The 22,713-nt window shown below is 66.7% G+C and overlaps 2 protein-coding genes across 2 annotated transcripts; one reads left to right on the forward strand and one right to left on the reverse strand.

The window, feature by feature from the left end:
• The first annotated feature begins 149 nt into the window (after positions 1–149).
• Positions 150–3,929, forward strand: LOC138835335 (ribosomal RNA small subunit methyltransferase NEP1). Its single transcript, XM_070033923.1, has 6 exons — positions 150–328; positions 2,330–2,431; positions 2,855–2,996; positions 3,199–3,257; positions 3,492–3,638; positions 3,747–3,929. The coding sequence occupies exons 1-6, from the start codon at positions 161–163 to the stop codon at positions 3,858–3,860; spliced, it is 732 nt and encodes a 243-aa protein (XP_069890024.1). The 5' UTR covers positions 150–160; the 3' UTR covers positions 3,861–3,929.
• A 196-nt stretch (positions 3,930–4,125) lies between these two features.
• LOC138835336 (lysophospholipid acyltransferase 5-like) lies at positions 4,126–16,621 on the reverse strand. The gene is made up of 13 exons (XM_070033924.1): positions 16,471–16,621; positions 9,566–9,673; positions 9,296–9,402; positions 8,681–8,774; positions 8,559–8,596; positions 8,088–8,266; positions 6,938–7,046; positions 6,268–6,354; positions 5,853–6,019; positions 5,205–5,352; positions 4,823–4,981; positions 4,600–4,730; positions 4,126–4,476 (listed from the first exon to the last, which is right to left on the reverse strand). Exons 1-12 carry the CDS (start codon positions 16,604–16,606, stop codon positions 4,614–4,616), a joined length of 1,449 nt encoding a protein of 482 aa, XP_069890025.1. The 5' UTR covers positions 16,607–16,621; the 3' UTR covers positions 4,126–4,476; positions 4,600–4,613.
• Positions 16,622–22,713: the final 6,092 nt, after the last annotated feature.

The following is a 22,713-nucleotide window of genomic DNA, read 5'->3' on the forward strand; positions in this document are numbered from 1 at the left end:
CCCGCCCTCGCCGGCTTCACCAGCGCTTTCGCCCTTGGCCGGCGCCCGCTTTCAAAATGGCCGCCGGAAGGAAGTTTGGCCGGGGGAAGGCGGGCCCTCGGAGGGGAGGAGCTAAGTCGAAGCGGAGGAGGTCCCACGCCGCTTCCGGTCCGCGGGCAAGATGGCTGCGCCCAGCGGTGCGTGCGCGCCTCGAGAGCGGCGCGCCCGCGAGCAGGAGCAGGACTGGGGCGCCGCGGCGCCCAAGAGGCCCCGGCTCGGCGCCGGAAGCAGGAGCGGCGGCCGGAGGCTCATCGTGGTGCTGGAGGGGGCGAGTCTGGAGACCGTGAAGGTGGCGCGGCGCCGGAAGTGCCGGCGGGGGGGCGGGCGCGGGCGCGGGCGCGGGCGCGGGGCGTCGGGAGCGGGAGGAGGGCCGAGGACCGCGCCCGCATCTCTGCCATTGACTCCCGTGGCAGCCCCCTTCCCCCCCCTTCTTGCTTCCAGATGCTTCCATGATGTCATGTCCGGCGAGGGCCAATGCGGGTGGCTGTGGCCGCCGCCTGCCTCTGCGTGCGTGCGTGCGTGCGTGCATCTGCGGTGTGCGCACGTGCGCCCGTGTGCGTGCCGGCCCCGGGCCCCGTCCCTGAGCTGCTGGGCGCGAGGCTGGTGCTCCACCCCTTGAGCCACGGCTCCGCTTTCGGCTTTTCGCTGGCCTCGACCCGCGATCCTCAGCCCGCAGCCTCCCCAGTCGCTGGGGTGGCCGGCGTGCGCACCGGCGCAGTGTGCCGTGAGACTTGCGTTTATGGTTTTTCTTTCCCGCGTGCTGGGGAATGAAACCCCGCGCCCCACACCTGCCAGACACGCGCTTTCATTGACCACGCCCAGCCCGTCTTATTTTCCTTGGTTACTCAGCTTGTCCTGTCAGTGTCTTTGGGTAGTGAGATCTTTTGTGCCTGCCTCTCAGATGCTGGAATTACAGGCGCACACGACCAGGCGTGGCTTTCATGGCCATATATATATGTATGTATTGTTCAATATATATATCGGTCTATATATATGTATATATATGTGTCAATATGTATATGTTGGTCAATGTATATATATATTGGTCAATACCGGACTCTGAACTCAGTTCCCCTCACTTGCGAGGCAGGTAGATGTTCTACCACTTGTGCCAAACCGCTCTCCCCCCTTTTTTTAGCTTTCACTTTTCGGGAGCGTTTTTTTTTCTTCTGGGCTGGTACACACCAAGATCTGGCTCTCCAGGTAGCTGGGACTACAGGTGTGGCCCCTACCACTGTACCTAGTTTGGTTGACGTGAGGTTATAGACATGAGCCAGCCCGCCTGGCTGCCACCTTTTGTCCCCCTAAAGTTGTTCTTTTTAGAGGAGGTGTGGTACCACAGGTGACTTCTCCAACTCTGTTATGTGCTGGTTCTTTGTCAGGTGTGGGGCTCGAACTCACGGCCTGGGCGCTGTCCCTGAGCTCTTTTGCTCAAGGGACATATTGAGCACAGTGCTGTTTCTGGTTTTCTGGCGGTTCGTGGGAGATCAGCGTCTCACGGACGTTCCTGCCCAGGCTGGCTTCGAACCGAGATCCTCAGATCTCCGCCTCCTGAGGAGCTGGGGTGACAGGCGGGCCCCGGTGCCCGGCTGTGCTGCCTGGTTTTGCTCGGGTTTCTAACTCGCTCGGTGTGTCTGAGGATTCCTCTCACGGCTAGGGGCGCGCCGCCAGTTTCTTTTTTTGTTGCCGGCCCTGGAGTTTGAGCTCGCGGCCTGGGCACTGCCTCGAGCCTCCCTGAGCCCAAGGCTGGCGCTCGACCACTTGAGTCAGAGCCACTTCCGGTTTTTTCCGTGTAGTGGTCCTGTGGGATCGAACCCAGGGCCTCACGCGTGCGAGGCAGCCAGTTTCTTTAGGTGGAAGCTTCCTCCCGACGGCGCGGGGGCGCGGGGGTGCGCCACTGGCACCTGATTGGCTGCGCCGCCGTCGCCCCGCCCCTCCCTAGCCAATCCCATCTGGTGTTCAGAGAGCGCCCCTGCCCCAGACCTGATGCGCATGCGTGGGGCGGGGCCTCGCGTGGCCCCGAGAAACTCCAGCAAGTCCCAGATTCTACAGCCGCTGGTTAAGAGCAGCGGGGAGCCGGGGCCCGCACCCCGGGACTCAGCAGTGAGACCCGAGCATCGCGCCTCGCAGCCTCTCATCTCCCTCCAACCAGCGGAGAGCCGGAGGTGGCGCCGAGGCTCCGGTGGTGGAGCGCCCGGGCCGGAGTCCAGGCCCCAGCCTTGGCCCGCGCCCCGCAGCGCCCCCCCCCCCCCCGCGTGGCGTAACGCCCTCATCCGGGTCCCTTGTCCAGGCGGGGAAGACGTACGAGCTGCTCAACTGCGACAAGCACAAGTCGGTGCTGCTCAAGAATGGCCGGGACCCGGGCGAAGTGAGGCCGGACATCGCCCACCAGGTACCGGGGGTGGAGCCTGGCGAGGCCCCGCCCCACGCACGGCCCCGCCCCCACACAGCCCCTGGCGAGGCCCCGCCCCCACGCAAGCCCCGCCTCCGAGCATGTGCACAGCCTGGCGAGGCCCCGCCCCACACAGCCCCGCCTCCGAGCGTGTGCACAGCCTGGCGAGGCCCCGCCCCCACGCACAGCCCCGCCCCACGCAAGCCCCTGGCGAGGCCCCGCCCCCACGCACAGCCCCGCCCTCACGCAAGCCCCTGGCGAGGCCCCGCCCCTGGGCATGTGCACGGCCCCGTCCCCACGCACAGCCTGGCGCGGCCCTGCCTCCCAGCGCGCATGCTGGCGCGCAATCCCAATCTACCACGGCCGCGGTCCCGCGCACGCGCAGGCCGCCCCGTCCTGACGGCGCCCGGCCGCCCTCCGCAGAGCCTGCTGATGCTGATGGACAGCCCTCTGAACCGCGCGGGGCTGCTGCAGGTGTACATCCACACGCGGAAGAACGTGCTGATCGAGGTGAACCCCCAGACGCGGATCCCCAGGACCTTCGACCGCTTCTGCGGCCTCATGGGTGAGGGGCCGCTGCGGGAGGGCCGGGCGGGTGCGTGCGGGCCGGGCGGGCTTGCACGCGGCTGGGCGCCCTCGTGCTCCCGTTGGCGCTCCACCACTCGAGCCGCGGCCCCTGGTCCAGCCTTTCGCCGCCCGGCTTTGAACCGAGAGCGGCGCCCTGCACGCGCGCGGCCCCTGACCCGCCGACCCGCCTCCTCCCCCAGTCCAGCTTCTGCACAAACTCAGCGTCCGCGCGGCTGACGGCCCCCAGAAGCTGCTCAAGGTGCGGGGCCGGGGCCTGGCTCCGGGGGCGGGGAGCCTGGCCAGGGGGGTGGGGCCTAGCAGGGGCGGTGGAGCCTGGCGAGGGCGGGGCCTGGCCAGGGGGTGGGGCCTGGCGGGGGCGGGGGCAGGGGAGCCTGGCGGGGGCGGGGCCTGGCCAGGGGGTGGGGCCTGGCGGGGGCGGGGCCTGGCCCGGGGGCCTGGAGTCCGGGGCGCTGACCCTGCCCCGCGCCCCCAGGTGATCAAGAACCCGGTGTCGGATCACTTCCCCGCGGGCTGCGTGAAGGTGGCCACCTCCTTCTCGGCGCCCGTCAGCGACGTGCGGGAGCTGGTGCCCGGCGCCGACCCCATCGTGTTCGTGGTGGGCGCCTTCGCCCACGGCCAGGTAGGCGGCGCCGGCGCCGGGCCCGGGGAGGCCGTGCGGGCGGGGTCAGCGCCGGGGGCGGGGTCAGCGCCGGGGGCGGGGCCGTCATCCGGGGCTCTGCGTCCGCAGGTGGACGTGGACTACACGGAGCGGACGGTGTCCCTGAGCAACTACCCGCTGTCCGCGGCCCTGACCTGCGCCAAGCTCACCACGGCCTTCGAAGAGGCGTGGGGGGTGCTGTGACGGCGGGACCCCGGATCCCCCCCCCCCCCCGCTGTACATGGCTGTTCATATTAAATGGTCTTTTCCTAAGTCTTGTATTGAGTCTCTGAGGGGGCGCTGCAGCCGGGCTGGCTCCGAACCGCGATCCCCAGCGCTCGGCCTCCCGCGCGGCCGGGATGAAGGCGTGCGCGACAGCGCCCACCGGCCCCGGCATTGCGGGGAGGCTTCGTATAGAGCGTTGTGCCCCCCATCCTCGGCGGGAAGGAAGGCAGGCGGGGATGCAGGCAGTGGAAAAACGGAACGCACACAAGTGAGTTTTATCCGGTAGAGTTCCGAGATAGAAAAGGCGGCGCGGAGGGGGCCCCCCAGAGCCCCCCCCGGGGGCGGCCGCGCTCAGCTCAGAGATTGGCAGAAGAATACAACAGCTTCCTGGCTAGTGGGGGGAGAGATAAGGCAACGTGCATGGGGGAGCCCCAAGAGGGGGTGCGGCCCCCGGCTCCTCCCACGAGAGCTTCCCCACTGGCCGGGGACACTCGCTGGCAGAGACGCTGCTCCCGGCTCCTTAGGACTCTGTGCTCTGGGCCTAGGGAGTGCCGTGGAGGAAACAGATTTCTGCACCATTCCTGCCGTAGGCCACCTAGGGGAGAGTGAGGGGTGGGTTGTGAGGCAGCCCCATGGGGGGGTCCCAGTGGCTAGCCGCCGCCTCACAGCCAGTGTGCAGCCGGGCTGCGCTGCGGCGGCCTGTAGTCGCCAGACTCACCCCGGGGGAATTGGCTATTCCATTCTTTTCAACTTCTCTTTCCGTGGTACCAAGGCTCTGCGCATGTAAGGCAGGATGAGCAGGAGGCTCAAGAAGAAGACGTGTCCGATGAAGTAGACGGATCTGTACACCTGCAGGGAGAGGAGGCCGCTGAGCCGGGCCCCGGGGAGCCCCCCCCGCCCCCCCGCAGGCCCCGGGCCTCTGCACCGGCCGGCAGCCTGACCTTCAGCCATTTGTCCCAGGTGAAGAGGCAGAAGGCGGTCATGGAGTAACCCAGGAAGAGCCAGTGGATGGTCTGCTGGACCAGGTAGAAGAGCGGCTGCAGGGCCGGGACGGAGGCCAGGCCGCTCAGCGCGGGGCTGTCTCGGATGAGGTTGGCGGCCTGCAGAGGAAAAGCCAAGGCCTTGGAGCTGGCGAGGGTGCCGGGCGCGGCGGCTCACGCCTGCAGTCCCAGCTACTCGGGAGGTGGAAATAGGAGGGTCGTGGTTCAAAGGGACCGGGAACAGCGTCCAGGCGCTGAGTTCAAGACCCACGACGGAGAAAAGGGAAAAAAGATCACCAAAGTGCACCTGCTCCCCTCCCACGGCCAGCACCCCGGGGCGCACCTGCTTCTCCACCACCACGATGAGAAACTCCATCTGGAAGCACATGAGGTAGCCCGAGTGCAGCCCGTGCCACAGCGCCAGGAAGAGCAGCGCCAGCGCCTGCGACAGCTCCTTGTTCCCCAGGAACTTGAGGCGCTTGAAGAAGTAGCTGGGGAGGGGGAGAGGCACGGGGCTGAGCCTCCCCTGCCCAGCACGCAGGACAGGGGTACAGGGGGGACCCCAGAGTCTGGGGGCTGAGCTGGCAGCCGGGCAAGCGCTGGGCTCTGGGATTAGAAGCTAGGCCTGTGTGTGTGTGTGTGTGTGTGTGTGTGTGTGTGCGCGCGCGCATGCGTGTGTCTGTCCAGCCCTAGACTTGAACTCAGGGCCTGAGCACCGTCCCTGAGACTTTCTTCCTCCAGGCTGGCGCTCTGCCCCTTGAGCCACAGCGCTCCTTCCGGCTTTTTGGTGGAAATGGGGGCGAGAGTCTCAGACGTTCCTGCCAGGCCTCAAACTGCGATCCTGCGGTCTCAGCCTCCTGGGCAGCTGGGACCCCAGGCGGGAGCACCGGGGCCGGTCCCCGGGCGCCCGCGGGGTGACGGGCCTGCGCTGGGGGGTGTCCGCGCGGGCGCGGGAGGGCCGGGGGGGGGGTGGGGGGGGACCCCCGCTCACCGGGCCACCCAGGCGTTGGTGTTGATGTTGAAGGAGGCGATGGTGCCGGTGAAGCGGGGGTTGGTCTCGAACATCCACACCTTCATGTTGGCGCACGCGTCCCACTCGGCTCTCCCATCCTCGCCGAAGCCGTTGAAGCCGAGCCCCGTGAGGATGCACACGCCTTCCTGCGGCCAACGCGGGGGTTCGCGCCGCCCCTCCTCCCGGGCCGGCCGGCCCCGCCCCCACAGCCCCCTCCCCGGCAGGCCCCGCCCCCTCCAGCCCGCGGCCCCACCCACTCCAGCCCCGGCCCTGCCCCTCCCCGGCCGGCCCTGCCCCCTCCGGCCCGCGGCCCCTCCCCTCCCCGGCCGGCCCCGCTCCCTCCGCCCGCGGCCCCGCCCCCTCCGCCCGCGGCCCCGCCCCCGCCGGGACTCACCGTGACCAGCCAGCAGGTGACGTACTTGTACAGCACAAACTTGCCCCAGACCAGCAGGTACACGCAGCGGAACCAGAGCGGGCGGCTCTGCGGGCGGGCGGGGCGGGGCGGGGCGGGGGTTCGAGACCGCGCTCGCCCGCGCGGCCTGGGCCTTCTCACCGGGGCCGACCTCCCCTTGGGGAGCCCCCGGCCCCCCATCTGTTGCCACCGCGCTCAACCCAGCCAGCGAGGGCCGGGAGCTGCAGCGCGGGGGCCACGCCTGCCATTCCGCGACTCAGGGGGGCCCAGACGGGAGGATCCAAGCTTGAGGCCCACCGGGGAAGGAGTCTGAGACTCCTCTCCAGATGCTCTGGGGCTCGACCCCAGCTCTAAGTGACCCCGACAAGAGCCAGAGGCGGCTGTCCCTCTCCCTCGGCTTCTGCACTTAGAGACAAAAGGCTGGAGCAGCCGCAGCTCCGCTGCTCCCCGAGGCACCTGGGGCGGTGCGGGGCTGAGGAGCCCCCCTCAGCCCTGGGGGCGTGGGGCGTCCAGCAATGGCTGATGCACGGGGTCCCGAGGCCGGCTCACAGATCTAGAGCAACGCCTATGCAGTGGAGATGGCGCGGACTCCTCTGCTACCTACAGGGGCCCCTGCCGGAGCCCGCGCCGCCCGCCCTCGGCCGGCACTTACTTCGTAGTCGTCAGTGAGGAGATAGTCGTGGGTGATGTACGGGCTGAGCAGGGTGTAGACCACCAGGTAGACGAGGCCCAGGCTCAGGCGCTTGAGGGCCGGGATGGTGCTGGGAAGGAACAAGTCGCGTCGGAAGGGGCGCAGGCGGCCCAAGGGTTTTGGGGTGTGGGTAGAGGCTGGGGGGGCTCTCACTTGACCTCGCTCAAGACCCGGGCTCTACCGCTTGAGCCACAGCTCCACGTCCAGCTTTTGCTGGTTCACTGGGGAGTCCCACGGACTCCTGCGGGGGCTGAATTTGAACCTGGGTCCTCGGGTCTCAGCCTCCCGAGTGGCTGGGGTGGCAGGCGTGCGCACCGGGCCTGGCCTTTTTCTTGGTTGTGGAGATGGGGTGCTGGGAGGTGGCCCGGGCTGGCCTTGACCTGGTCACCCAGGGGCTGGCCTCCAAAGGCGTGTGGACACAAGTTGGTAAATGAGATGCCAGATGGGGGCGTGGCCTGGGCCGGAGGGTGTGGCCCTGGAGGGCGTGGCCTGGGATGGAGGGTGTGGCCCTGGAGGGGCGTGGCCTGGCACAGAGGGTGTGGCCCTGGGGGCGTGGCCTGGTAGTAAGGGCAGTTCCGGGGTCTGGGAGGGGTGTGGCCTGCATAGGGCAAGTCCAGGCCCTGGGAGCAAGGTGGGAGAGGGGCGTGGCCAGCTGGGGGTGTGTCTAGGCAGGGGGTGTGGCCAGCCAGGGGCGTGCCCAGGCACAGGGCATGTTCAGGCCCAGGATGCTGGAGGGGAGGGGCGTGGCCCCTACCAGGGCTGTCCAGGCCCAGGGGGCGTGGCCGACAGGATGCTGGAGGGGAGGGGGCGTGGCCCCGGGCACAGGGCGTGTCCAGACCCAGGGGGCGTGGCTGACACAGGATGCTGAAGAGGAGGGGCGTGGCCCCGGGCACGGAGCATGCCCAGGCCCAGGGGGCGTGGCCGACAGGATGCTGGAGGGGAGGGGGCGTGGCCCCGGGCACAGGGCGTGTCCAGACCCAGGGGGCGTGGCTGACACAGGATGCTGAAGAGGAGGGGCGTGGCCCGGGCACGGGGCGTGCCCAGGCCCAGGGGGCGTGGCCGAGAGGATGCTGGAGGGGAGGGGGCGTGGCCTCGGGCATGGGGCGTGTACCTGTTGGGCACCTTCCCCGGCTCGTCCGTCAGCTGCCCCTGCACCAGCTTCCGGTAGTGGTTCATGGAGAACTGGGGGCCCACCAGGAAGGCCCCGTAGAAGTAGGCGAACCCCGCGACCTCCAGCAGGGACGGGACCCCGCGGATGGCGTACTTCCGCTGCTCTGGGGTCAGGGAGTTCTGTGCCGGGCAGAGAACAGGCCGGCTCAGGGGATCGGAGGCCACTTCCGGTCTGACAGAGCATGCGTGGGGGGGGCGTTGCCTAGCAACAGCCAGAGCCAGGCTGGCTTCGAACCCCCGGACCCGGCGCAGTGGCTGCGTCCCAGACAAGTTCGACCTGGGGAGCCTGGAGGCTCCCTGCTCTGGGGGAAGGGGCTGGGGGGGAAACTGAGGCAGAGCTGTCCATGGTGATCTGCGGGCACCTTCTTCATGGCCCTCACAGCGTTTAACTGGGGAACAGCTGGGGCTTTACCTGGTCTTTGCCTCCATCGAAGTAGTCGATGGCCAAACCTGAGCAGAGAGAGAGAAAGAGAGAGAAAGTGAGGGGGGCGCCGGATGTGTGGGACAGCGATCCTCCGGATCCTCGGGACTCACCGATCATCTTCAGCGTCAGCACACAGTGCGGCATCGTCCACTTGATGTCGTAGGTGCCCGTGGCGGTGTAATAGTAGCCGGCCAGAAGGTAGGCCTGGGGGAGAGGGCGTCGTTACTGCCCCCCCTCCAGGAGAGCCCGCCACCTCGGGGTCCTTATTTCCTTCTTGCTCTGAATGAAATCCCTCGTGTGCTTTCCTGTTCCTGCTCAGGAGGCTGAGAGCTGAGGTCGAGGTTTAAAGCCAGGCCGGGCAGCCGGGCATGGTGGTGCACGCCTGTAGTCCCATCGCTGGAGAGGCTGCGCTCGACCCTGAGCCAAATGTGGGATCTGAGATGCCAATCGGATGTGCCGGTCCAAGGACTTGGACTCAGGGCCGGCCGGGGCGCTGTCCCTGAGATTGTTTTTTTGTTCAAGGCGGGCGCTCTACCCCTTGAGCCACAGCGCCACTTCCGGCTTCCTGGTGGTTCACTGGAGATCAGAGTCTCACGGACTTTCCCGCCTGGGCTGGCTTTGAACCGCGATCCTCAGATCTCAGCCTCCTGAGCGGCCGGAACTACAGGCGCGAGGCGCTGGCCTGGCCGGCGGCGTGAGCGCGCTGGGAGGGGAGGGGCGCTTACCATCTGGGTGCAGAAGGTGGTGAGGACGGCGGTGACGGTGCGGCCCATGAGCCGGAGGATGAGGAACTGCAGCAGGACGCACAGCAGGGAGTGGTAAAACTGGTACCCTGGGGCGGGAGGCAGAGCTGAGCCGGCGGGCGCCCAGGCTCCCCCCGGGGGACGGCCCTGGGATCGGAGCCGAGCCGGGCTCCCCCCCCCCCCCCCCCCCCCCCGCCGCCCCTGGGATCAGAGCTGAGCCGCCCCGCGCCTCCCTCCTCCAGCCCCACTCACCAAAGTTAAAGTAGGCGATGGCGAGGCCGGTGAGGGCGTGGAAGAGGTGGAGGAGGTAGCTGTCGGAGTAGAAAAGGTAGTGCCGGTACAGCAGCGCCAGCGGGTAGCCTGCGGGGAGGGAGGGAGGGCCTGCAAGCTCGTTCCCGACGTCCGCCTGCACGGGGCTGGCTCCGGGCGCCAGGCCCTCGGCCGGGACACTGAGGCGGCCTCCCGTCCCGGGCCTCCAGCCTCCCGTCCCGGTCCTCGGCTCACGGCCTCCGGCCTCCCGTCCCGGTCCTCTGCCCACGGCCTCCGGCCTCCCGTCCCGGGCCTCCGCCCGCGGCCTCCCGGGCGCCGGGGCGGCGGCTCCACGTGGCTGAGGCCCGGGGCTGACTCGGGTCAGGAGCTGCCCCCCCCCCAGCCGCGAAGCACTCCCATTCCAGAATGTTCCACAGGGCCGGCCGTACAGCCGCGCGTGGCTCCCTGCCTGTGAGCTCCAGTGGCGCCTGCACCTTATTTATGAAGTCTGGGGGTGCACACACGCGCGCGCACACAGGCACGCATGCAAACAGGCACGCACACGCACACAGGCCCACGCACACACAGGCCCACGCACGCGCACAGGCCCACGCGCACACGCACAGGCCCACGCACACACACAGGCACACGCACACACACAGGCACACGCACACACAGGCACACGCGCACACACACACAGGCCCACACACGCGCACACGCCCACGCACACACACAGGCACACGCACACACAGGCACACGCACACACACACAGGCCCACGCACGCGCACAGGCCGACACACACCGGCCCACGCACGCACAGGCCCACGCACACACAGGCACACGCACGCATAGGCACACGCACACACAGGCACGCGCACACAGGCACACGCACGAACACACAGGCACGCGTGCACACACAGGCACGCGCGCACACACAGGCACGCGCGCACACACAGGCACGCGTGCACACACAGGCACGCACGCGCGCACACAGGCACGCGCACACACGCATGCGCGCGCACAGAGCAGGGCTGAGGCCGCAGTGTCGCCGCCGGCCGGCAGGCGGCGTCCGCGCAGCGCCCGCCCGGGCTCGGGGCGGGGCCGCTGGGAACCGGCAGGTGCCGGCGCCGGGCGCAGGTGCGGGCCGCGCCAGGGGCTGCGCTGACTCACCGCCCCGCCCGCAGCCGGCACGGGAGCCCCGATCAGCCAGATAAGAAAGAACCAAAGACGGGCCCGCGGGGCGCGGGGCGCGGGGTTCACGCCCGGGCCGTGGCGTTCTCTGTAACCCGCCCGCCCGGGCCTCCGCAGGCCGGGCCTCCTCCAGCCGGGCCTCCGCAGGCCGGGCCTCCGCAGGCCGGGCCTCCTCCAGCCGGGCCTCCGCAGGCCGGGCCTCCGCAGGCCGGGCCTCCTCCAGCCGGGCCTCCCCGCCCGGGCCTCCGCAGGCCGGGCCTCCTCCAGCTGGGCCTCCGCAGGCCGGGCCTCCCCGCCCGGGCCTCCGCAGGCCGGGCCTCCCCGCCCGGGCCTCCGCAGGCCGGGCCTCCTCCAGCCGGGCCTCCCCGCCCGGGCCTCCGCAGGCCGGGCCTCCTCCAGCTGGGCCTCCTCCAGCCGGGCCTCCCCGCCCGGGCCTCCGCAGGCCGGGCCTCCCCGCCCGGGCCTCCTCCAGCCGGGCCTCCCCGCCCGGGCCGGGGTCCCAGCGCTGGCGGCGGGGCCGGGGCCGGGGCCGGGGGCCCTTGCCGGGGTCCTGCCTGGCGCTGGCGGCTCGGGCAGCGCCCGGGCCCCGAGTTCAAGCCCCGGGCTGGACGGTGGCGCGGAGCCGGCGGAGCTCTCCGGCCGCGCCGCACCCCTCAGAAGGGGGCGGCCCGGGACCCGGCGTGGCCGCTGCGGCGCGGCCCCCCGCAGTGCGCCGGGTCCCAGACACGCGGGGCCCCGCCGGCATCGCAGGCGCGGACACAGGCCAGACGGACGGACCAGCAGGCAGACACAGACAGACGGACGGACGGACCAGCAGGCAGGCCGACAGACAGGCCGCAGGGCAGGGGCAGGGCCGTCCCGGGGTTTGAACGCGGGAGGCCGGGCTTCCAGGCGTGCGCGCGGCCTCCCGTCAAGGCCTGGAGTTGGCTCCGAGCCGGGCACCGCGGCTCACGCCTGGAATCCCAGCGCACGCGCACGCACGCTCACGCACGCGCACGCGCTGTAGACGTCCTCAGCTTCACCTCCTGTTCCTTCGAATGGAGAGGCCAGGCCCGGCCCCGGGAGCTAGGCAGCGGCCTCTGCGGGCGGGCACCGAGGCCCGAGCCCGGGCCCGGGCCGGCGCTGACACGGCCTGGCCCGCTGCGGCGCTTCCGATCACGGAGAGCAGCCGGAGGGGCGTCCAAGCCTCTCTGAGTTTAGAATCGCCTCCACAGCAGGAACGGAAGCCCGAGCGCACCAGGAGTCGCCCGGGACGCGCAGGCGCCGCGGGCCCGGCCGCTGCGTGACCTTGCGTGACCTTGCGTGCGCCGGTGCTGGGGCTCGAACCCAGGGCCTAGGTGCAATCCCTCGGCGCCTCGTTCGAGGCTGCGGCTCTAGCGCCTGCGCCACCCTCCTGTCTGTGGCTTGGGGGCTGGGCTGGCCTCCGTGACGACCCTCAGACCTCGGCCTCCCGGGCAGCAGGCCAGGATGAAAGGCGCCAGCCGCGGCCCCCACACCGCGCGGGTCTTGTTTCCTTCCGTGCTAGTGCCAGGATTTGAACTCACGGACTTTGCTGCTGGGCTGGCTTCCCACCGTGAGCCCCAGCGCTCAGCCTCCCGCGCAGCTGGGATGACAGGCGTGAGCCGCGGTGCCCGGCTGGGCTCCTTTGAGGGGGACGTGTTGTTTTCCTTTTGGATCTGTGCATGCTGCACCTGTCCCTTCGCTCAGGGGACATTCTAACAGCCCGGTAATTACCATAGCACCGGATCCCCCCCCTTCCCCCAGATTCAGTTATGATACCACTGCCGACCCCGAGCACGGTGTCTCTCCTTCCATTTCTTGCTGTGTGTTGTGTGTGCGCATGCGCCGGGCCTGAGACTCGAACTCAGGACCTGGACGCTGTCCTTCTCGCTTTATTCAATCACCCAGCAAGCATCTTCCCACTGGAGCCACAGCTCCACTTCTGGCTGTTTGCTGCTTTGGCTATTTCTGAAGTCGGCTCCAGGCCGGACTTTAATCCGCCTATTTGTCCTTCCTGTAGGGCGGGGATTTGGGGCAGACGCTACCACGCCCAGCCAATGTCCCCCGCCTTGTGGTGGCTGGGGATGACAGGCTCCCCCCCACCACGCCCAGAAAGGGCATCCTCAAGATTCCCTACACCTGGGGCTGGCCTTCACCCTCAATCCTCCATCCTCTACCTCCCAGACAGCCAGGATTACAGGCTGGAGCTACGGTACCCGGCTGCATAAAAGCCTGCTGAAGAACGGGAGTTAGGCCACGTGGCTCATGGTGGAAGCCTGGCTTGGGACCAGGCCCGGGCAGCAGGCAGGGCCACTGCAGCCAGGAAAGGCACAGAATGGTGTCACTCTAGGTGCTTTTATTTTGGCGAGGGGACAAGAAAAGGGCAGGAAGAGAATTCTGGAAGGCAGTCAGGTGCTATGAAGCACAGATGGCTGGTAGCTGTGGCGATAAGACAGGAGGTAGATTGGAGGCTCACCTCAGCGTGGCTGACTGCGATGTGGGCGGAGGGAGCGGAAGGTGACAGGGCGCTTTGATCAGATTGTAGCAGGAAGGGCTGCACAAAAGCAAATGGCGGCCGGCCTACCCTCGGGACAGCTCCGGCCTCTGCCCAAGCTCCGGAGGGTTCTCGCTCAGTGCAGCTTCCTCTCCATCTTCTAGTTCTACGCTGGTCTCGCTTCCTGCCACTTTGCAGTCTCCACAACATTTCTACCCCAGGACCTTGACATCTGCTCCTTTCTGACTTACGATCTGCCCCTCCTGGCTCTTTGGTGATTGGCTGGCGGTAAGAATCACACCCATCTTTTCTGTTTTTGTCTGCTCAGGCTGATTTTGGACTAGGAGTCTCAGATCTCAACCTCCCGAGGAGCCGAGATTACAGGCGTGATGAGCAGGGCCGGCTCACGTGCCTTCTGAATCTACAGAAACCTTGTACTCAGCGTCCAAAGTCCAGTGTTAACGAAAGAGCTTCCTCCTCTTTAACCTCTAATAATGCTTTGTATCTCGCGTACAGCACCCAACACACATCCTCTTCCTGCTGCTCCTGCCTCTCCAGAATACTGCTTCCAGCTTGGTGCCCAGGTGCACGCCTGTAATCCCCGCTACCCAAGTGGAGGCTGAGAGCTGAGGATCATCATTCTAAGCCAGCCCAGGTGGGAAAGTCTGGGAGACTCATCTCCCAAAGAGCCAGCAAAAAAGACAGAACTAGAGCTGTGACTCAAGTGGTAAAGTCTTAGCCCTGAGGGACAGAGCTTAGGCCCTGAGTTCGAGCCCCACTACTGGCATTGGGGGGGGCAGTTAGGAAACCAGGAACTCCCATGCTAAAGGCTCGGGGTTTCCCTCCGGAAGAAAAATGCGGTTACACCCAAAACACACTGCTCTGTCCTTGAAACTTGTTGAGCTTACACTGGTTTATGAGTACGTGCATGACTGTATTTAACCTCTGCCTGGACTCCACCTCAAACCCGGCTGAGCACTTTACTCTGAGACACAGACCTTGCCTGAGTAAAGAAGTCCTATGATTTTCAGAAGAAAATGGCTTAGGAAGGCAGGGGGCACCACCTAAATGGTCACACCAGCCGGGCACTGGTGCTCACGCCTGTAATCCCAGCTACTCAGGAGGCTGAGATCTGAGGATTGTGATCCAAAGCCAGCCCTACTCAGTTGTACCTGGTGATACCACCGAAATGGTCAAGGCAGCCGGACACTGGTGGTCACGCCTGTAATCCCAGCTACTCAGGAGGCTGAGATCTGAGGATCGTGATCCAAAGCCAGCCCGGGCAGGAAAAGTCTGGGAGGCTCTGATCTCCAATGAACCAGCAGCAAAACCAGAAGTGGAGCTATGGCTTAAGGTAGAGCACCAGCCTTGAGCAAAAGAGCTCAGGGATAGCACCCAGGCCCTGAGTTCAAGAAGTCCCACGATCGACAAAACCAAACCAACAACAACAACAACAACAAAAACCAACCCAGCAGACAAATTCCAAGTCCTGGCTCCATTTCCCAGGTGGTAAATCGAGGTGACTTTACAGCTGACATGTCAGGGAAGCGCTTCCTTCCTAATGAAGGTAAACACTCTTAATTACCAACTGCAGCTGCAAAGTGGGTCAGAAGCTAGGTTCAAAGGGTGGGAAGTTCAAAGCTAGCCTGACACAACAGGATAAGTGTGGATTCTGTTTTGAAGTCAGCTGGCAGCCAGTGACTTCACAGTTCTACCAGGAAGAGGAGGCCCGACCCTGGCTTGGCTTTGGTACGAACAGGTGCTGGGCAGGGGATCAGCCAAGGCTGTTTAAATATGAATTAATACCCCTTTCTCATTATCTGGATTGGGTTCGCCCTCAGATGTGGTATTAGATGCCAGGGCCTGTGTTCCCCACTTTCCACACTTCTCACAGTACAGATCTTTGGAAGCCTTACCTTTTTGGCTTAAGTTTTCGCCCACTTCTGACCCTCCCAAGCCCAAGTGTTAATACCCTTAATTCAATACTCCAGCCGGGCTGGGGAGCGAACGCCTGTAATCCCAGCTCATCAGGAGGCCGGGATGGGAAGATCATTGTTCAAAGCCCAGCAGGACGGGGAAAAAAACATCCATGAAAAGCGACAAGGGGTCCCAACCACGGGAAAGTCCTCAGAGTTTCTACAGGACGGTTAGGATCATCTTCACAGCTAGAGCTGGGCGTCCCCGTTCAGATAAAACTGGTTTATCTCCAGTTCTCAGCCCTGGCTCGAGGGGTTGCCATCTCTCTGAGGACACCCCAAGGAATAAAGTCTACAGGCCAGATCCAACCCAGCTCGCCGGGGCCTAAGTTCACCCCGCGCCTCCCGGTGACCCACCCTGGGTGGAATCTCACGCCGCCGGCCCAGTGTCAGGTGCTTGGGGGGGGGACTGAGCCCCGTTCCTCCAACCCCAGCACTGGGGGGGGGTAAACGGCAGGGGCAGGGGCAGAGGGGAGACCCTTCCAACAGGACACGGGAGATCCCCGCGCGGCCAGCCACGCACAGCACTGGGCTTGCTGGACGGACAGGTGGGGGGCTGGGGTGGGTGGAGGGGGTCAAAGGGCACAGCCAGATGGGGTGCTGGGGGGTGGGAGAGCAGGGCAGGGGTGAGGGGTGAGCCTGGTGTACAGGTTGGGGTGCTGGGAGTAAATGAAGGGGGTCAGAGGGCAGTCAGATGGGGTGCTGGGATGGGTAAAGGGTCAGAGGGCACAGAAGGGTTGAGGGGTGAGCCTGGTGGACAGGTTGGGGTGCTGGGGGTCAGAGGGCACAGCAGGGGTGAGGGGTGAGCCTGGTGGACAGTTGGGGTGCTGGGAATAAATGAAGGGGGTCAGAGGGCAGTCAGATGGGGTGCTGGGATGGGTGAGGGGTCAGAGGGCACACAGGGTTGAGGGGTGAGCCTGGTGGACAGGTGGGGTGCTGGGGGGAAATGAAGGGGGTCAAAGGGCACCGCCAGATGGGGTGCTGAAGGGGGGTGGGAGAGCAGGGCAGGGGTGAGGGGTGAGCCTGGTGGACAGTTGGGGTGCTGGGGGTCAGAGGGCACAGCCAGATGGGGTGCAGAGGGGGGGTGGGAGAGCAGGGCAGGGGTGAGGGGTGAGCCTGGTGGACAGGTGGGGTGCCGGGGGGAAATGAAGGGGGTCAGAGGGCACCGCCGGGGTGAGGGGTCAGCCCGCCCGCCCCCGGCCCCCCGGCGTCGCGGGGGGCCCCGGCCCCGGCCGCGGGGTCCTCACCCAGGAAGATGGAGGCGATGAGCCGCAGCGCCTGCTCCGACGCGCCCAGCGCCGCCGCCAGCGCGTCCAGCCCGAGCCGCAGCCCCGCCGCGGGCCCGGCCGCCGCTCCCGCGCCCCCCTCGGCCGCAGACGCCATCTTCTCCGCGGGCGCCCCCCGGGGACCCCCCCAGCCCGCCCGCCCCGAGCTCCGCGGGCCCCGAGTGTGGGCAGCGCGCGGCGGCGGCTTCACCCCCCGATTCCGGCCAGGGGGGCCCCGCCCACGGCGCGCGCATTGGCTGGGAGGCCCGCCCCGCAGGCCGGGCCCGCGCGGGGATTGGGCGGCCCGGGCGGCGGGGCGGGGCCTCGCGGAGCAAGGTAGGAAGAGGGCGGGGCCGAGCGTTTGTAAGGCAAAGGTGACGGGGGGGGGGGGGACGCGGCGGCCGGCGCCGGGTGGGCGGGGCCGGAGCCGACCCCGGGCGGCGGCCATTGGAGCGCTCGGGGCGCGGCGCGCGGGGACCGAACGACTCTCCTCCTAACTGCTGGGGGCGGAGCCAGCCGGGCCCGCTGGCCGGCCGGCCCGCTCGCCGCCCTCCCATTGGCTGAGCGGCGAGCAGGCGACGGGCGGGGCGGGGCGGGGGGCGGGGCCGGGCGCGGGGTTACTCGCGGTCAGCGGCGCGCTGGGGTTACTGGGGCATGTAACGGAGCGGCGGCGGCGGCGGCGGCGGCGGCCGGGCTCGCGAGCGCCGCCTAACGGCGCCTCCCGGCGGCCCCTGCGCGCCGCGCAGCCCGGCCGGGCTCGAACCCGCGGCCCCCGGGGCTGGGCCCGCGCTCCACCGCGCCGGCCGCTGCGCCCCGGCCGGCGGCCCTGGCCCCGCGCGGATCGCAGTCCTCGGGACGCTCTCGCCCGCGCGGTCACGGCGTCCTGAGTCGCTGACAGGTGAGAGCCACCAGGGCCGGGCCGCGGCCAACCCCTGCTCCCGCCCCCCCCCTCCCCCTGCCCTCCCGCCCCCTGCTCCCCCTGCTCCCGCCCCCCCCCTCCCCCTGCCCTCCCGCCCCCTGCTCCCCCTGCTCCCGCCCCCCCCCTCCCCCTGCCCTCCCGCCCCCTCCTCCCCCTGCTCCCGCCCCCTGCTCCCGCCCCCCTCCTCCCCCTGCTCCCGCCCCCTCCTCCCCCTGCCCTCCCGCCCCCTCCTCCCCCTGCCCCTCCCGCCCCCCCTCCTCCCCCTGCTCCCGCCCCCTGCTCCCGCCCCCCTCCTCCCCCTGCCCCTCCCGCCCCCCCTCCTCCCCCTGCCCCTCCCGCCCCCCCTCCTCCCCCTGCCCCTCCCGCCCCCCTCCTCCCCACCCCCCTCCCGCCCCCCTCCTCCCCCTGCCCCTCCCGCCCCCCTCCTCCCCCTGCCCCTCCCGCCCCCCTCCTCCCCACCCCCCCTCCCGCCCCCCTCCTCCCCCTGCCCCTCCCGCCCCCCCTCCTCCCCCTGCTCCCGCCCCCTGCTCCCGCCCCCCTCCTCCCCCTGCCCCTCCCGCCCCCCCTCCTCCCCCTGCCCCTCCCGCCCCCCCTCCTCCCCCTGCCCCTCCCGCCCCCCTCCTCCCCCTGCCCCTCCCGCCCCCCTCCTCCCCCTACCCTCCCGCCCCCCCTCCTCCCCCTGCCCCTCCCGCCCCCCCTCCTCCCCCTGCCCTCCCGCCCCCCCTCCTCCCCCTGCCCCTCCCGCCCCCCCTCCTCCCCCTGCCCCTCCCGCCCCCCCTCCTCCCCCTGCCCCTCCCGCCCCCCTCCTCCCCCTGCCCCTCCCGCCCCCCCTCCTCCCCCTGCCCCTCCCGCCCCCCCCTCCTCCCCCTGCCCTCCCGCCCCCCCTCCTCCCCCTGCCCCTCCCGCCCCCCCTCCTCCCCCTGCCCCTCCCGCCCCCCTCCTCCCCCTGCCCCTCCCGCCCCCCTCCTCCCCCTGCCCCTCCCGCCCCCCTCCTCCCCACCCCCCTCCCGCCCTCCTCCCCTGCCCCTCCCGCCCCCCCTCCTCCCCCTGCTCCCCCTGCTCCCGCCCCCCTCCTCCCCCTGCCCCTCCCGCCCCCCTCCCCCTGCTCCCGCCCCCCTCCTCCTCCCCCTGCCCCTCCCGCCCCCCTCCTCCCCCTGCCCCTCCCGCCCCCCTCCTCCCCCTGCCCCTCCCGCCCCCCTTTTCCCCCTGCCCCTCCCGCCCCCCTCCTCCCCCTGCCCCTCCCGCCCCCCTCCTCCCCTGCCCCTCCCGCCCCCCCTCCTCCCCCTGCCCCTCCCGCCCCCCTCCTCTCCCTGCCCCTCCGGCCCCCTCCTCCTCCTCCCCACCCCCCTCCTCCTCCTCCTCCTCCTCCCCACCCCCCTCCTCCCCCTGCCCCTCCCGCCCCCTCCTCCTCCTCCCCACCCCCCTCCTCCCCCTCCTCCCCCTCCCCCTGCCCCTCCCGCCCCCTCCTCCCCCTGCCCCTCCCGCCCCCCTCCTCCCCCTGCCCCCCTCCTCTCCCTGCCCCTCCCGCCCCCTCCTCCTCCTCCCCACCCCCCTCCTCCCCTCCTCCTCCTCCCCCTGCCCCCTTCTCCCCCTTTTCCTCTTCCTCCTCCTCCCCTGCTCCTCCTCCTCCCTTCCTCCCCTTCCCTCCCCCTCCTCCCCCTCCCTGCTCCTCCTCTCCCTCCCCTCCTCCCCTTCCCTCCTCCTCCCCCCACTCCCTCCTCCTCCTCTTCCTCCTTCCCCTCTTCCTCTGCTCCTCTTCCTCCTCCCCCTGCTCCTTCTCTTCCTCCCTTCCTCCCCTTCCCTCTCCCTCCTCCCCTCCCCCTGCCCTCCCCCTCCCCTGCTCCTCCTCTTCCCCCTCCTCCCCTTCCTCCTCCCCCTCTTCCCCTCCCCCTTCCTCCTCCCCTTCCTCCTCCCCCTCTCCCTCCCCTTCCTCCTCCCCTTCCTCCTCCTTCTCCCCCTACTCCCTTGCTCCTCCTCCCCCTCCCTTCCTCCCCCTCCCCTGCTCCTCCTCCCATCCCCTCTTCTCCTTCCTCCTCTCCCTGCCCCTCCCCCTGCCCCTCCTCCCTCTCCTCCTCCTCCTCCCCTTTCTCCTTCTCCCCCTCTCCCTCCTCTTCCTCCTCCTCCTCCTTCACCTCCCCTTCCCTCTCCTCCCCTGCTCCTCCTCCCTCTCCCTCCTCCTCCCCTGCTCCTCCTCCTCCTCCTCTCCCTCCCACTCTTCTTCCTCCCCCTCCTCCCTTCCCACACTTCTTGCCCGGATTTGGTGGCAGAAGAATAGCAAAAAATAAATAAATAAAAATAAAAAAGACAGCAAGCCACCGTCCCCTGGCTACTCAGGAAGCCGAGCCGGGCGCTGGTGGCTCCCGCCTGTCATCCCAGCTACTCAGGAGGCTGAGATCTGAGGATCGCGGTTCAAAGCCAATCTGGGCAAGAAAGTTCTCGTGAGACTCCTATCTCCAATAAATCACCAGAAAGCCGGAAGTGGCGCTGTGGTTCAAGTGGTAGAGCACCAGCCTTGAGCTGAAGAGCTGAGGGACAGCGCCCAGGCCCTGAGTTCAAGTCCCACGGCCGAACAAAAAAAAAAAAAAAGAATTCAGGAATCCGAGGTATGAGAATCGTTGTTCAAAGCCAGCCTGGGAGTCCTTGAGACTCGTCAGCGAGCAGCAAAAGGCTGGGCTGGAGGCTTGGGTCAAGCCGTGGAGCACCACCTGTGACCAAGAAAGCCCAGCGAGAGCCCCAGGCCCGAGTCCAGGCCAGGCTGCGGCATGCATGCAGCACTCATTAACTAACTCATGAACGCTCCCTTGTCAATCAGTTTTTTTGGGGGGGATGAACCCCCTGATCATCGCCTGCGAAGCAAGTGCCCTGTCCACTGAGTTGTATCCCCAGTCCACGTGCTTAGAGTAAAAAATAACAACAACTCTGACCTTCTCGCTGCTTTAATTCACAGGTCAACTGGCTTTGGTGCCAGGGGGAGCGAGACCCCGTGTTGATCAAAGTTCCAATAGCGCAGCGATGTGGAGCGCATCTGGCTGGCCGCCTAACTTCTGGGTGGGTGGAGCTATTCAAATCACCACGAATAAGAACGACATTCATTAGCATAGGCAGGGCTTGTGCCTGGCTGGAAACAGACCCAGAAGTCCCCCAAAAGGCCAACAGGAATCATATACGTTCACACCTGTACTGGGACTTGAACTCGCCACCTGTCAGCTTGCTGGGCTTCTTTGCAGGACTGACCCTTCACCTCTTAAGCTACGTCCCCACTTCCTCCTTTTTGCTGATGAATTGGAGGTGAGAAGTCTCCCAGATTTCTTTCCCTGGGCTTAATAGTGATCTTTCAAACTCAGCCTCCTGAGTGGCTGGAACTACAGGTGTGAGCTACCAGCGCCTGCCTTCAGATACATGTTTGGTAGCATACTGGTATCCTTCCTCAGCCATTGAAGGGATTCTAAGGTATTAAAAAAAATGGCTTTAACCTGCGTTTCAGGAAAGGTTATGGGGTACGGTGGGGCACGGAGTGGAGTAGATCTACCCGACAGACAGGCCAGGCCCTGAGTTCAAATCACAGATTTCATGGGAGGAAAAAAAAAAGAGAAAATGGCCTTAATCTAGGTATTCACTGATGGATTATGACCATTCTCGTGTGTGTGTGTGTGTGTGTGTGTGTGTGTGTGTGTGTGTGTGTGTGTGTGTGTGTGTGTGTGTGCTGGTCCTGAGTCTTGAACTCAGCGCCTGGGTGCTGTCCCTGAGCTCTTCAGCTCAGGGCTAGAACTCTACCACTTTGAACCGCAGCTCCACTTCCGGTTTTCTGGTGGTTCATTGGAGATCAGCGTCTCATGGACTTTCCTGCCCAGGTTGGCTTCAAAGCACGATCCTCAGATCTCAGCCTCCTGAGCAGCTGGGTTGACAGGCGCCAAGTTACAATCTGTCTTCTCTTGCAAAAGAATCTAAAATGTGAAGTTAGAAACAGAACAAAATGACTGATGATGAAGAATAGGCCCAATCTTGAAAGGCAGGATCTCCCTGTAGAGGGAAAATAAACCCCAAAAACTCCAGGCTAGTCCTTAAAAGGGAAAATTCCAAAGATAAAGTGAATTAGTGCGTTCAACACCAGGTTACTGGAAATCCCTAAATAACACTGAGACTCAGAGCCAGAAAACCTGGAAGGTGGTTTGCTGTGGGTTGTGAGAACTGAGAAGTCTGGAATGTTCTGGCTGATAGCAATCAAACTCCAAACTGGGAGCTGGAATAAACGGAAGTTGGGATAAGAACTTTGCCTGGTGACTTATGACTTTGGCTACTGGAATGACTGGAATGGTAGTGGCCGTTTTGTGATCACTAACCGCAAGCTCTGCTTTTTGTTGTTGGTGGTGGTCCTGTGTCTTGAACTCAGGGCCTGGGCGCTGTCCCTCAGCTCCTCAGCTCAAGGCGGGTGCTCTACCCCTTGAGCCACAGCGCCACTTCCGGTTTTCGGAGTGGGTCATTGGAGATCAGAGTCTCACGGGCTTTTCTTGCCCAGGCTGGCTTTGAACTGCGATCTTCAGATCTCAGCCTCCTGAGTAGCTGGGATGACAGGCTGTGAACTACCAGCACTTGGCTGAGATAGTGCAATTTATAAAGGAGAAAGATTTAGCTGAGCCTTGGTGGCTCCCGCCTGTCATCCCAGCTACCCAGGAGGCTGAGGTCTGAGGATTGCGGTTCAAAGCCAGCCAGGCAGCAAAGTCTGGGAGACTCTGATCTCCCATGAACCACCAGGAAACCGGAAGTGGCGCTGTGGTTCAAAGTGGTAGAGCGCCAGCCTTGAGCAAAAGGAGCTCAGGAACAGCGCCCAGGCCCTGAGTTCAAGCCCCAGGATTGGCAAAAAAGAAAAACAAGAGAATTATCCTGGCTGAGGATTTCACAGGTGCCAGTTCATGGGCACAGGGTCCTGGGGTAACTCAGGACACCAGGGCTGGAGCGCCGGGCAGGAGAGAGCACTTTATCGTGGCCAGGCCACAAAAGACAGACAGGGTCAGGGACCTACCTTCTCAAGGCCACGCCCCCAACGACCTAACTTCCTCCCCTAGGCCCCACCCGCTGAAAGCTCCGCCCATGCAAAGCCACGCCCACACCCCAGAAGGCCCCACCCACGAAGGGCCACGCCCCCAAGCACACCATTCCTTCCCTAGCCCCACCCACTGAAGGCTGCAGCCATGGGAAGATTGGCCTCTAATGGCATGAGTCTCCCTAGGCCCCACCCACTAAAGCTCCACCCACTGGAGGCCCCACCCACTGAGGGCCATGCCTCCAATCTCATAATTTCTTCCCTA

This window comes from Dipodomys merriami, unplaced genomic scaffold, assembly GCF_024711535.1.
Source record: "Dipodomys merriami isolate MVZ:Mamm:240054 unplaced genomic scaffold, mDipMer1.0.p SCAF_233, whole genome shotgun sequence".
Taxonomy (NCBI): domain Eukaryota; kingdom Metazoa; phylum Chordata; class Mammalia; order Rodentia; family Heteromyidae; genus Dipodomys; species Dipodomys merriami.